This window comes from Ovis aries, chromosome 16 (assembly GCF_016772045.2).
Source record: "Ovis aries strain OAR_USU_Benz2616 breed Rambouillet chromosome 16, ARS-UI_Ramb_v3.0, whole genome shotgun sequence".
Classification (NCBI taxonomy): domain Eukaryota; kingdom Metazoa; phylum Chordata; class Mammalia; order Artiodactyla; family Bovidae; genus Ovis; species Ovis aries.
The window spans coordinates 2,954,663-2,969,023 of NC_056069.1; the positions used below are offsets into that span (position 1 = coordinate 2,954,663).

Sequence of the window (14,361 nt, forward strand, 5' to 3'; positions counted from 1 at the left end):
TATCATTGATAAGGCTTTAAATGTATTTTATAGAAATCTTTTAAAAGAAAGCAATTGAAATGGGGGCATGCCTATTTCTGGTAAGTAGCTCTGTGCATAAAATGGGATATAACTATCAATAGATCTCTTCTGCCCTGTTCCCCTGGAGTTTATGCATTTTATATTTTCTGTTTCAGTTTAAGATTATATTGTTGAAAAATTTTACATACACACACATCATATCCACATTTTGCTTTGTTCCAAGAGATTTGTGGCAGTAGTGCCTGAATGGTCAAGTTCAGTTTTTCTAATTGGTCTTTCCCTCAAATATATACACCTGCCATTAGCACTTTGTTAATATTAAGTACATTAATAAGATTAATGGTAATCTATTTCAGGATCACTTTTTGCTACAAGTTTTTCTCTCATAAAAGTGAATAATGTATATTTTAGAAAATCTTGAAAACACAGAAACATAATGAAGAGAAAAAAAATCTTGATTCCACCATTCATAAGACAGCCTTGTTAATATTTGTTTGTATTCTGTTCCACTCATGTTTTCTATGCTTTTTTCATTTGATTGAAATGATATATTGTTCCATTTTTCCTTTTACACTTAACCTTATAACACAACATTTCCATATTTTTTATAAAACTCTTCATAAATATAATTCTTAATGACTATAGAGGATTCTGCCATATGTTGTACCATAATTTACTTAAGCACTTCTGCTTATTCCAATTGCAAATCATGCTGTAATAAATATCTTTGCATATAAAACTTTTTAAAAATTAGGCTATTTTGTTAGAATCACTTTCTAGAAGTTGGGTGAAGATGATGAACGTTTTTAAGCTTCTTTGTATAAATTGCAAAATAGCTTTTCAGAATAGCACTGTATATCAGGTCACATATTATCATGACCTTTCTTAGCAGTAATTTAAGATGCATATTGACATAATGTTTATGTAATCAGTGCCTTAAACTCTTATTACGTGGTGGAACTAATATGCAAGTTGCTATTACTAAGTCATGTTCGACTTTTTGCCACCGCATGGACTGCAGCATACTAGGCTCCTCTGTCCTCCAACATCTGGAGTTTGCTCAAATCATGTCCATTGAGTCGGTGATGCCGTCCATCCATCTGGTCCTCTGTCGTCCCCTTCTCCTCCTGCCTTCAATCTTTCCCAGCATCAGGGTCTTTTCCAAAGAATCTTTGCCTCACGTGGCCAAATATTAGAGTTTCAGCTTCAGCATTAGTCCTTCCAATGTATATTCAGGGTTGATTTCCTCTAAAATTGACTGGTTTGATCCCCTTGCTGTCCAAGGGACTCTCAAGAGCCTTTTCTAGCACCACAATTCAAAAGTATCAATTCTTTGGCTCTCAGCCTTCTATATGATCCAACTCTCACATCCGTTACATGACTACTGGAAAAACCATAGCTTTGACTAAATAGACCTTTGTTGGCAAAGTGATGTCTCTGGTTTTTAATATGCTGTCTAGGTTTGTCATAGCTTTCCTTCCCATGAGCAAGCGTCTTTTAATTTCAGGGCTGCAGTCACCATCTGTAGTGATTCTGGAGCCCAAGAAAATAAAATCTGTCACTGCTTCCACTTTTCCCCCTTCTATTCGCCATGAAGCAATGGGACTGGGTGCCATGATCTTAAGTTTTTTTTAGTGTTGAGTTTCAAGCCAGCTTTTTCACTCTCATCTTTCACCCTCATCAAAAGGCTCTTTAGTTTCTCTTCACTTTCTGCTGATAGAGTGGTATCATCTACATATCTAAGGTTATTGATATTTCTCCCAGCAATCTTGATTCCAGCTTGTGATATGCAAGTAATATAAAGCAATGTCCAGAATGCTGTCTAGGTTTGTCAGTACAGAAATCAATGTACAGAATGATAAGTATTAATTTTTATTTGTCAAAATGGCATTATTAATACATAGCAGTATACCCTTATTATTACCACTGAGTTAAAATAAGTCATTCAAAGAAAAAGTATATATAGTTTTTAGTATATATGCACTAATCAAGATTGTGAAATAATTCTTATCCATATCCATATCATTTTGTTGTTGTTTAATCACCCAGTCATGTCTGACTCTTCTGCAACCCATGGATTGGGATTTTCCAGGCAAGAATACTGGAGTGAGTTGCTATTTCCTTTCTCTAGATTTACCTGATGCAGGGATCAAACTCATGTCTCCATCTCCTGTATTGTAGGTGGATTCTCTACTGCTGAGCCATGGGTGAAGCCCATATCATTAGTGAAAAAAAATATTTTTTTACTCTGGTTTCACACTAGATATTTAAATAAATGGAGTTTAATGACTTGACAAAACAAAAATATAGCTGAAATCAACTAACATGCAATTCTCACAGGTCAATATTTCACAGGACTTTTGTGTTTTGGAGGGATTTTATGTAAATTTGAATTTATTGGATGTATTCTCCTTCTATTTCTCTTACCTGCCTGCCCTCTGCTGGATTCCCCAATCTTACTGATGTATTAAGCAATATTACTAAGTGTATTTAATAAAATTATATTTGCAGAATACATTTAAGGGAAATGTGTACTAATTCTTTCTATATTTTACTTATGTGTGTTACTAAAGTAAATGATTGATTATAGGTTTTACACTTTAAGTATTCATAAAGTGAGAATTTTAGTTGAATCATTTTGAAGTTTCAGGCCTACCACATATGAAAACATGAGAAAAAGAAATGTTAATGTAGGTAATGTCACAGCCTTTCAAAAATTTTCAGGATTGAGAAGGTGGGTGGGGTAGGAGGGACAATGAGGTAATATCCAATTGGATAGTAAATTTACAAAGTAAAAAAGGATAGGATAATTGTCTGATTAAATTCATAATACCATTCCATTAAAATACTGACTTAAATATGATACTCAAAGAATATGGATTCACTTGATAATAAAATTAGTATTTGTGTGTGCGTGCTTAGTTGTGTCCCTATGGGCTGCAGCTTGCTAGGCTCCTCTCTCCATGGGATTTTCCAGGCAAGAACAATGGAGTGGGTTGCCATTTCTTCCTCCAGGAGTTCTTCCTGATCATGGGATCAAACCCACATCTCCTGCATTTTCTTGCATTGGCAACTGGATTCATTACTGCTGAGCCACCAAGGAAGCCTGAAAAGGTAGCACTTAATATATATAAACTCATGAATCATCACAGTAACCTATGAGATATGTACTAGTAGTCTCCATTTTATAGTTGAGGAAATGAAGACCTAGAGAGGTTAAGTAACTTCTACAAGCTTACCAACTAGTAAGTGGTGGAGCTGGTGTCCTAATCCAAGCTGTTTGGCTCCGTGTTGTTTTCCTAACCACTGTGCTTGACTGTCTCATCTCAATATTACTTTCTGCAAAATTTTTGAATTATAGACTTATTGTTATCCTGACCTTAGAAATAAGAAGTCAAAACTAAGAGTTGTTAGGTGAATTTCCTAAAGCACCAGAATTATGTATGCTAATTGAATCCTCTAAAAAGATACAAAGATTAAAGATCTGTCTTTTTTAGAAGGCTAGTTGCCATAAAGGAAGATAATTTTGTAATTCCTAAGGGCTCTAAATGTCCCTCCTTTAATTGAGTTTTGTGATAGAAATGAATTATTTGACATCCTAGAGCATCTTCTGTGCTAATTTTAATAGCTGTAGTGACACAATCCTATCTTAAATTTTGTTAATTGATGAAAAGATATGGAGTTGTGTGCATATTTTGTTGATAGAAAATCATGGAAGAGAGTAATAATTAACCAGAAATCTTATGTGGTCACTCAAATTTAAAAGGAAAAAAAATAATTGATTTCTTATTTCCAGAATTACCTGGTGAATCCACAGAACAGTCAGGTGCTGTTTTTACCACAACCTTATACTTGTGCCAAGGATATTTTGGAGTGAGAAAAAAGACAAATGATCAAATCTAATTTTCCTTCTCCTAATGAGCTGAAAATTGAAGTAACAGAACTGTTACTTTAAAAAATAGCTTTAAAGTGTGGTCTAGAAGTTAGGCAAAGGCTATAAGCAGTTAAAATAATGGGGTATTTATTGTGTGGCATGTGCAACAGGAAGGTCAGAAATCATCATTGGTGCTTGGGTTGTGACAGTCCGAAATGTTGAAATGTGGGAATCACAGATATGATTTGATGTCAAAAGTCTTGGGACATGGAAGTAAAAGTTAAAATATAGGAATCAAAACCTTTAGGAATTAGCACAAAATGGCATGGTGAAGGTATCAAAGATTTTAACATTTATGAGTTGAGCTGTGGGGATGAGGATGTGTGGGTTCTGGATGAGCTATGAAAATCAAGTGTGAAGTATGGGAGATGCAAATAGCCTAGTCATAATGAATTAGCTTGTGCTGGATTAGACCTCCCATAGAAAACAATTAAAAAAATAGGACAAATATACAGAAATATACATATATATTAAACACTCATATTATATATACAACAACTATAAAGATACAAATATATATTTAAGTTATTTAACAATATTTAACAATAACTCCGGGAGATGGTGATGAACAGGGAGGCCTGGCGTGCTGCGATTCATGGGGTCGCAAAGAGTCGGACACGACTGAATGACTGAACTGAACAATAATTTGACATATACTAACAACTATACACCAATATATAGTTTGAAGATACTAGAGAACAACCAGCAAAGGCAGGACTTGGTTCAATCTTTGAGAGCATTAAAGTACTAAGGACAAGATCCAGATTTAACTCAGCTCTTTTCATCCCTTCCTCCCCCTCCAAACAATTTTTCAGTTACATCACACTCGAAATGCACAAGGATTAACAGAGCTAAATGGACAGCAGCAATCTCAGCAGGTTAGGAGCAGACATGGGAGTCTGAGAACAAAAGGGGCTGAGATTTGAGGGACAAATTTCTAGAGAGGAGCAAACTACAGAGATGTGAGCCCCAAAACCTGTGTACAGATTTCCCTCAAATCATCAGTCAGTTCTTAAGATGTATACCTGTTGGGAGAGACTTTAAGAAGCTTAGCAGAACAGCAGCATCTAAAGAGTTGAAGACAGATTTTAGCAGTTGCACAGAACTGGGGAGACAGGAATTAGGAGTTCAAGCCCATAGGATGAAAGTGTCTTAGTAAATATCCCAGGATTTTAGCTATAAGATCAATTGAGTACCATGACCTAGGAATAAGGGTAAAACTGAAATAAATCTGAATTTAAAAGCCTAAAGCCAAGTCTCAATAGGATTGAAGTGATCCTCTGGTATTTTATCTGCCTGCCGCTGCTGCTGCTAAGTTGCTTCAGTCGTGTCCGACTCTGTGTGACCCCATAGATGGCAGCCCACCAGGCTCCCCCGTCCCTGGGATTCTCCAGGCAAGAACACTGGAGTAGGTTGCCATTTCCTTCTCCAATGCATGAAAGTGAAAAGTCAAAGTAAAGTTGCTCAGTCGTGTCTGACTCTTTGCGACCCCATGGACTGCAGCCTCCCAGGCTCCAGCGTCCATGGGATTTTCCAGGCAAGAGTACTGGAGTGGGGTGCCATCTACCTACTACAATAAAAATAAAAAACCTTCTATGGAGAAAGTTCATATCGTCCAGAACTTCTACAGTTTTTCTTCCACACTAACATTCAATAAGAAATCATGAGACAAGCTTGAAAAAATAGGACCAAATTATAGAAGACAGAAGGACCCACATATTGACTCAGATACTGTAGATATCAGATAAGGGCTTTAAATAATATCATTAAAATGTTCAAGAAAATAAAGGAATGATATATTTCACCAGAACCTTTGAATCTATTCAAAGAATGGAAGGGGAAGTGTCTAATGAAAATTCTGGAACTGAAAATATTATAACTAAAATTAAGAATTCAATAGAGTGCTTGTATACCAGCTCAGACACAGCAGAATAGAGTTTCTATTGACTTGGGTGAAAGTAAAAAATATGCAGATGAAACCATGACAATAAAAGAAGACAAAAATACAAAAAGGAGTGTAAGAGACATGGAAAACTCTATAGAAGGTTTGAAGTGAAAGTGAAGTCGCTCGGTTGTGTCCGACTCTTTGCGACCACATGGACTGTAGCCTATCAGGCTCTCCCATCTATGGGATTTTCCAGGCAAGAGTGCTGGAGTGGATTGCCATTTCCTTCTCCAGGGGATCTTCCTGACCCAGGGATCGAACCCAGGTCTCCTGCATTGCAGGCAGATGCTTTACTGTCTGAGCCACCAGGGAAGCTAAAAGATTTAACATACATGTAATTGGAGTGCCAGAAAGAGAAGAATGGGACAGAAGCAGTTATTTGAAGACATGCTGACCAAGAATTTTAAGAAATTAGAAAGAAAAAATCAGATATCATATTTAAGAAGCTTTATGAGTCCCACGCAGGAACACACACACACACACACACACACAACACACCCCACACTCACAGTTACATCACACTCAAAATGCTGAAGACCAAAAAGAAAGAGGAAAAATTTTAAAGCAGCCAGGGGTGGGAGGAGACATATTACCTTCAAAGAAGCAAAAATCAGACTGACAGCTAATTTCTGAATAGAAATAATGGTAATCAATAATCAAGAGAAAGGCATTTTATAAGTACAGGAAAAAATTCTAATGTCAAAATAGAATTCTATACCTAGCAAAACTATCCTTTAAAAAACTGTATGTGAAATAAAGACATTTTCATGTTAATAAAAGCTGAGAGAATTTGCCACTAGTAAACCTGAACTAGGAATTTTTCACTCTAAAGTACAATGGCCCTAACTGGAAGTATCAAACTTCAAGAGGAAATGAAAAGCACTGGAAACGAGTGACTTTGACCTACTTTTCAAATAAATTTTCATTTAAGTGGAATTATTTAGTGTAAATAATTGGAGAAGGCAATGGCACCCCACTCCAGCACTCTTGCCTGGAAAATCCCATAGATGGAGGAGCCTGGCAGGCTGCAGTCCATGGGGTCGCAACGAGTCGGACACGACTGAGCGACTTCACTTTCACTTTTCACTTTCATGCACTGGAGAAGGAAATGGAAGCCCACTCCAGTGTTCTTGCCTGGAGAATCCCAGGGACAGGGGAGCCTGGTGGGCTGCCGTCTATGGGGTCGCACAGAGTCGGACACGACTGAAGCGACTTAGCAGCAGCAGCATTTAGTGTAAAATGCAAGTTCATGTTAAACGAAATATAGACCACAAGTAAGTGAACTAGAATTTTACAACTTGACAACATATAGATACTGTCAGTTTAATTTTAACCAAAAGTTAAAAAACCCTGAAACCTGGGTTCTGGGAGTCAGGAACCAAGGACAGCAGTTGACCTGTAGGAGTCAATTAATAAGTGAGTGTTAGGAGATAAGAAAATGTCTTGTCTTTCTACAGCTTGTGGAAATGGGGGAGTCCGAAGCCGTAGGTAATAGATGCGCTCCAGGAGATACGGCTCAAAGAGAGTCTGTGGGAGATGTAGTCGGGACCCTCGGCCGGCAGTTGCGCTGGGGGGCGCTGCGTCCAGAGGCAGAGGTCTGACATCACCACCCACCTGAGGCAGCGGCCGTTGGAACGTGAGCGCGGTGGGGGAGGGGGCGTTTAGATTCCGGGCCCCCGGTCCCCGCCCCGTCGGGCCCGCCCGCCCGCGCTCGCCCCGCCCCGCCCCGCCGGCCCCGCCCCGCCCCGCCGGCCCCGCCCCGTCCGGAGCTTCGAGCGCCGCACTCGCGAGGCTGAAGCGACGAGCGAGCGGCGCAGGGACCCGGCGGCCGGCTGGGGCTCCGGTGGCGCCCGCCTACGCTCCCCGCCCTCGGGCGCTCGGGGCGCTGACCGGCGCCGCCTCCCGGGAAGATGGCGCTGCACTTCCAGGTCAGTGCGCTCTGCGCCGTGGATCCCCGCCCCGCCGCCCCGGGAAGCCGGCGGGACGCTGGGGTCTGGAGACTGAGGGCCGAGTCCGGCGACGGAGGCCGCGGAGCCGCCGGCCGGTGCGTCGGAGCCCTAGTCCCGGTTCCTGGCCAGGGATCAGGCGCTGGTCTGGGCTGCCCACCCCAGGCCCGGGCCCGAGGAAGGGGCGGCCCGAGCTCGGGGATGGAGGCTGGAGGGGCAGGGGCTAGGCTGGAGGTAGCCCCTCGAGAGAGGTGCGGATGCCGAGGACCGGCCGCGCGGGAGCCCGCCCTCCCGGGTGCCGCCGCCCGGGCGCACCGAGGTTCGGCGGCGCCAGAGCAGGTGGGAGCCCGGCAGTACCGGGCCAGCTTTCCCGCCGCGTCTCCGGCCGCGGCTCCATCGTCAGCCTCCACACAGTTCGGAGGGAGCTCGAGAGGGGCCTGCGTCCGCCGCAGGAGCGGCTCTGCAGTTGGACTTGAATTGGCCAGAGCCGGCAGGGGCTCTGTTTGTGGGGAGTGGCGAAGGAGGGCTCTGCAGCAGCCTCATTGGAGGAGGAAACCGGGGCAGGACGCGCACTGGGAGCGCAGAAACGGTCAGGATGGGATGCGGGCTGGAGGAAGGCTCAAATATTCAGATCTTCTCGGGCGGTTTGGCATATGTATCCAGTCATTTATTCAACAAACATTGTAGAGCCTCCTCGGCATCCACCCCGTCTCCCCCCCTGCCCCCGGGTCTCAAGCACTGTGTAGAGTTCTGGGATAAAGAATTACATCATCTTATTAGCATCCTTGCCCTCATGAAATTCACAGATAATTACAGTAAATGTGAAAAATGATTTGATAGAATTAATCACAGGATATCATGGGAATATTGAAAGGGGCAGTCAACTCTGTGTGTGTGTCGGGAAGCAGTGAGGCAGAGGTGCTGTGCTTGTCGGGCAAGCTTTTTTGAGCTTCCGTTCATCCACTTATTAATTGAATTCCTACTTTGCTAGGTACTTAAGATAAAACTCTCTCAAAACTTTATGATTTGTATAGTCAGGGAACTTGCAGTCTAGTGGATCTTGAAAGAACTGTAGGAGTTTCGCCGAGCAAAGAGAAAGGGAAGGATAGAGGCAAAAGGACAATGTGAGTCAAGTCAAAGAATTGTGGAAGAACATGGCACACTGGGATAGTTCAGTGGACTGGAGCTTAGGTTCATATGAAAGGGAAGGGAGGAGGGGAGGCTGTGGAGGCAGGAGATGACCTTGGAGAGATAGGCAATTTCATAACATGGTGATAAGTGTATCTAAGTGTCCCAACCCTTTGTAGACTTCTTTGGGCCCCCTGAGACTACAATGATTCATTACCTAATTATTGATTCTTCCAAAGGGTCCTTTCTTTTCACCATCCACTCTCCTATCAGGTAATTGACAGCTCAGGAGATAGTAAGCCTGACGCATTGTTTTGATTCCTCGCCATTGCTAAGGGTCTCCAGGTCAAAATAATGTTATTTATTACCACTTTAGTAAAAATGCCCTTCGGGAAATCTTCACTGGCAGAATCTCACAGGGAGGGCTTTGGGATTGTAAATAGATAAACAGTTGTTCATAGTTCAGGTGTAAATCTTGAGGGCAATTAAAAACTAGGGTGGAAGTTTGGAACAGTTTCAGAATTGGAAAGATATGCATAATAGTAAATCACCCAGTCTGGAAGATTTCTTCATACTTTGGGGAGTGGTGGAAAAATGAGCTCCTAATACCAGAACTACCCAAATTGGTTTCTTCGGACTCTATCTCACAGCAGCTCTGGGCAGCTTAAAAGTGAAGTTGGACAAATGAAAGACCTGACGGTCTGAGGGGCCTGAAAAAAGCTCTGAACCTTTTCAGTTTGAATTGTTTTCAGTCTGTGGATCATACTGTTACCCAGTTAACTCAAGGAACATTTATTACTAATGATAACTGGCACCTAGCATTTGGAATTTTTCCACGCGTCTAGATTTTGAATCGTACTAGCTTGAGAGGTGTATGTATACAGTTGGCTTGTTGTATCTGTGAGTTTTGCATCAGTGGATTCAGCCAACTGTGGATTAAACATATTAAAGAAAAAATTCCAGAAAGTTTAAAAAAACTTGAATTTGCCACACCCTGGCAACTATTTACATATCATTTATATTGAATTTACAGCTATTTATATAGCATTTATATTGTATTAGGTATGGGCTCCCAGGTGGCGCAGTGGTAAAGAATCTGCCTGCCAACCCAGGAGCTGCAGGAGACACTGGGTTCAGTCCCTTGGTGGGGAAGGTACCATGGAGGAGGAAATGGCAACCTACTCTAGTAGTCGTTCTTGGAAAATCCCATGGATACTCTGTGGGAGAGGGAGAGGGTGGGATGATTTGGGAGAATGGCATTGAAACATGTGTACTACCATGTAAGAAATGAATCGCCAGTCTATGTTCGATACAGGATACAGGATGCTTGGGGCTGGTGCATGGGGATGATCCAGAGAGATGATACGGGGTAGGAGGTGGGAAGCGGGTTCAGGATTGGGAACTCATGTACACCTGTGGTGGATTCATGTCAGTGTATGGCAAAACCAATACAGTATTGTAAAGCAAAATAAAGTAAAAATAAAAATTCAAAATTTAAAAAAAAAAAAAAAAGAAAATCCCATGGATAGAGGTGCCTGGCGGGCTATAGTCTGTAGGGTCGCAAAGAGTGGGACGTGACTGAGCAGCTGAGCACACACACATGTCTGTTAGGTATTAAATGTATTATGAGATGATTTAAATTGACAGAGGTTATATGCAAATACTGTGCCATTTTATATAAGGAATGAGCATCTTTGGGGTTGGTTATCTGCAGGGTGGCCTGGAACCAGTCCCCCTACTGTATGTGCATGCGTACATTTTATTCCTGAAGACACTGAGTCTTAGAACAATTGTGACTTGCCCAAGGCTACAGAACTAGAGTAACACTAGTAATTAATAATTCCATATTCTTTCATGCCAATATCTTGCAGTCATCTACACAAACAGGTAGTTGGTAAAACATGCCATTTTGGCGCAAGTGGATTTGTGTAAGGTGAGATTAGGTTACTACTTCACAATCTTTTTCAAATTATGGCATACATAAAGAATGGTAATTGGGTGGTCCATTGACATAAACTACTCATAACTAAAAGCCTGGCTGCCTGAAGGGCAAGGGGATCAATATCTTAGACATTCCTATAATCTATTCAAGGCACGTGCATTCTGATTAGGAAGTTGTGAGTTAGGATACTCTGTCCCAAAGGAAGAAATGAATCTGGATTGTCTTAGAGGAGACAGTCCAGGTTAGTGGGCAAGGAAGAGAGGAAAGAGGTTTCTGGGATCAAGGAAGAGGTCGGCACTTTAGATTTCACAGAGGAATCTTGGAAAGAATTAAGAGGTAACATTAGGAAAACTTTAGGAGATGCAGTTAGTTGATCTTTTTAGCTTCCCAGAACCTGGGACTATAGTCATGCTTCTTAATACCCAGCCAGGATACTGTACCTGATTTGATCTAGATATTATTAACAGTTAGAATCATGAGGAGAAAGGGGTTTGGCAAAGATGGTCCTGGGGTTGTGGAGTTGAATGGGTGAAACTAGAGACAAAAGACCAGTGTGGTGTTTTATAGTTAACTGAAGAAACTATTTACAGTTTGTGTTGACCTGCTATTTGCCAGGAGCTAGATCAAGCTTTCTCTTGTCCTTTCTCTCTTAATCTTCACAGTTATTTTGAAAGGTGGTTTTGAAACCTGCAGTTTCAAAAGTGAGGTTTAGAAAGGCTAGATAATTTGCTTGAGGTCACTTTAATAATAGTGACTTTTTAAATAGTTGGACAAATTCCAGGCTTCCACAATGATTCCAGAAGAAACCCCTAAAGAAATCCAGGGCACTGTAGGCCACAGTTGTAAAATACTGCTCTGTTGGTCTACTGTCTGTGAATATTATGCAGAGGTGTTGAGTATGAGTCTTTATTTTAAAGGAATTGGTAGGACTTTATGATGAGTTGTTATACACTTGGCATTAGCTAAACTGCAATGTTTGAGGGCACAGTTTGCAAGACTACCCTCACTACTGACGCCACTCGCGTATTTGGGAGTCAGTGCCATTCTCAGGTTTAACAGAAGGACTCACATCATTCACTGAAAGCTATCATACCCAAGTTTATTATTGGGAAAGTACACGTACTAAATTGATTGGAAGAGAGGTGCATAGGGCAGAATCTGGGAGCATTCTGAAGCAAAGCTGTTTGGTCCTCAGGGCATGTTACTCTCCCATCATATAGGTGTGGCAGTAAGCACCGAGTATTGCAGACCAGGGAAGCATGGCCTGAGCTTTGAGTTCTGGAATTTTTGTTGGGGCTTCTTTTTGTAGTTGTGATTGGTTGGGTGCCACATGATTGACCTGAGCGTTTAGGTCAAATGGGACCATGCTATCTAAAGTCCCCAGCCTGGGGCTGGTGGCTGAGTGGTAAAGAACCTGCCTGCCAGTGCAGGAGATGCAGGTTGGATCCCTGCTAAGTGATGGATCAGCTAAGCCAGTGTGCCACAGCTATTGAGCTGGTACACAAGAGCCCGGGAACTGCAACTACTAAGGCCATGTGCCACAACTGCTGAAGGCCAGGCGCTATACCTACTGAAGCTGCCTCCTCCTAGAGCCTGTGTTTGCAACAAGAGAAGCCGCTGCAGTGAGAAGCCTGCATGCTGCAACAAAGTAACCCCTGCTCTCTGCAGCTAGAGGAAGCCCACACATCAATGAAAACACAGCATAGCCAAAGATAAATAAAAAGGAAAAAAAAGTCCCCACCCTAAAACACTTTTGGTATTTTTGGTGTGGTCAGCCGCCAATTTAAGACTGTGGGGTGTGGCCTACTGCCCCTGCCCCCCAGTCTTAACAAAAACATTCCTATCCTAAACATAGATTACCTCCCAGAATCTGAGGGCAAAGGCAAGACTTTTCTCTGGGCAAGACCAAACTCTTAACTATATAGGAGGGACTAAGGAGAAGGAAAAGCAAAAGATAACATTAAAATTGTAAATCTAAATTCTGTTCTACACCTCTGAAACAAAGGGACTCTTAATGTGAAAATCTGTGGGAAATATGTTCAATTCAGTTTCTGACATGTTGGGGCTGTTTTCAACATCTTCCTGGATTTCCAAGAAGAAGAAATTTATAGGTAAATATAAAGATGGTGAACAGACAAGGTTGAAAGTATGGACTAGGATATCATCTGCAGGTTGATGATGACTAAGGTAAAAGGTCAGCCACTGTTTCCCCATCTATTTGCCATGAAGTATGGGACCAGATGCCACGATCTTAGTTTTCTGAATGATGAGCTTTAAGCCAACTTTTTCACTTTCCTCTTTCACTGTCATCAAGAGGCTCTTTAGTTCTTCTTCACTTGCTGCCATAAGGGTGGTGTCATCTGCATATCTGAGGTTATTGGGATTTCTTCCAGCAATCTTGATTCCAGCTTATGCTTCATCCAGCTCAGCGTTTCTCATGATGTACTCTGCATATAAGTTAAATAAGCAGGGTGACAATATACAGCCTTGAGGTACTCCTTTTCCTATTTGGATCCAGTCTGTTATTCCATGTCCAGTTCTAACTGTTGCTTCCTGACTTGCATACAGATTTCTCAAGAGGCAGGTCAGGTGGTCTGGTATTCCCATCTCTTTCAGAATTTTCCACAGTTTGTTGTGATCGACACAGACAAAGGCTTTGGCATAGTCAGTAAAGCAGAAGTAGATGTTTTTCTGTTTTTACTTTTTCGATGATCCAGCAGATGTTGGCAATTTGATCTCTGGTTCCTCTGCCTTTTCTGAAACCAGCTTGAACATCTGGAAGTTCACGGTTCACGTATTGCTGAAGCCTGGCTTGGAGAATTTTGAGCATTACTTTACTAGCGTGTGAGATGAGTGCAATTGTGGGGTAGTTTGAGCATTCTTTGGCATTGCCTTTCTTTGGGATTGGAATGAAAATTCACCTTTTCCAGTCCTGTGGCCACTGCAGATGGTGGCTGCAGCCGTGAAATTAAAAGACGCTTACTCCTTGGAAGGAAAGTTATGACCAACCTAGACAGCATATTAAAAAGCAGAGACATTACTTTGCCAACAAAGGTTCATCTCATCAAGGCTATGGTTTTTCCAGTGGTCATGTATGGATATGAGAGTTGGACTATAAAGAAAGCTGAGTGCCGAAGAATTGATGCTTTTGAACTGTGGTGTTGGAGAAGACTCTTGAGAGTCCCTTGGACTGCAAGGAGATCCAGCCAGTCCAGCCTAAAGGAGATCAGTCCTGAGTGTTCATTGGAAGGACTGCTGTTGAAGCTGAAACTCCAATACTTTGGCCACCTGATGCGAAGAGCAGACTCCTTTGAAAAGACCCTGATGCTGGGAAAGATTGAAGGCAGGAGGAGAAGGGGATGACAGAGGATGAGATGGTTGGATGGCATCACTGACTCAATAGATGTGAGTTTGGGTAAACTCCGGGAGTTGGTGATGGACAGGG

General features: G+C 42.0%; 1 protein-coding gene across 10 annotated transcripts in view; it reads left to right on the forward strand.

Annotated features, from left to right (window-relative positions):
* The first annotated feature begins 7,787 nt into the window (after positions 1–7,787).
* The window catches only part of RANBP17 (RAN binding protein 17), a 359,547-nt gene continuing 352,973 nt past the window's right edge, over positions 7,788–14,361 (forward strand). For 6 of the 10 annotated variants that reach the window (XM_042233659.2, XM_042233663.2, XM_027979981.3 and 3 more), the window contains exon 1: positions 9,205–14,321. In XM_042233659.2, coding sequence (XP_042089593.1) covers positions 14,286–14,321 — 36 coding nt within the window. In that variant the 5' untranslated portion in view covers positions 9,205–14,285. Of the gene's footprint in view, positions 7,829–9,204; positions 14,322–14,361 lie in introns of those variants that run through there. The other 4 variants (XM_042233660.1, XM_060400223.1, XM_042233661.1 and 1 more) reach the window with 1 other exon arrangement.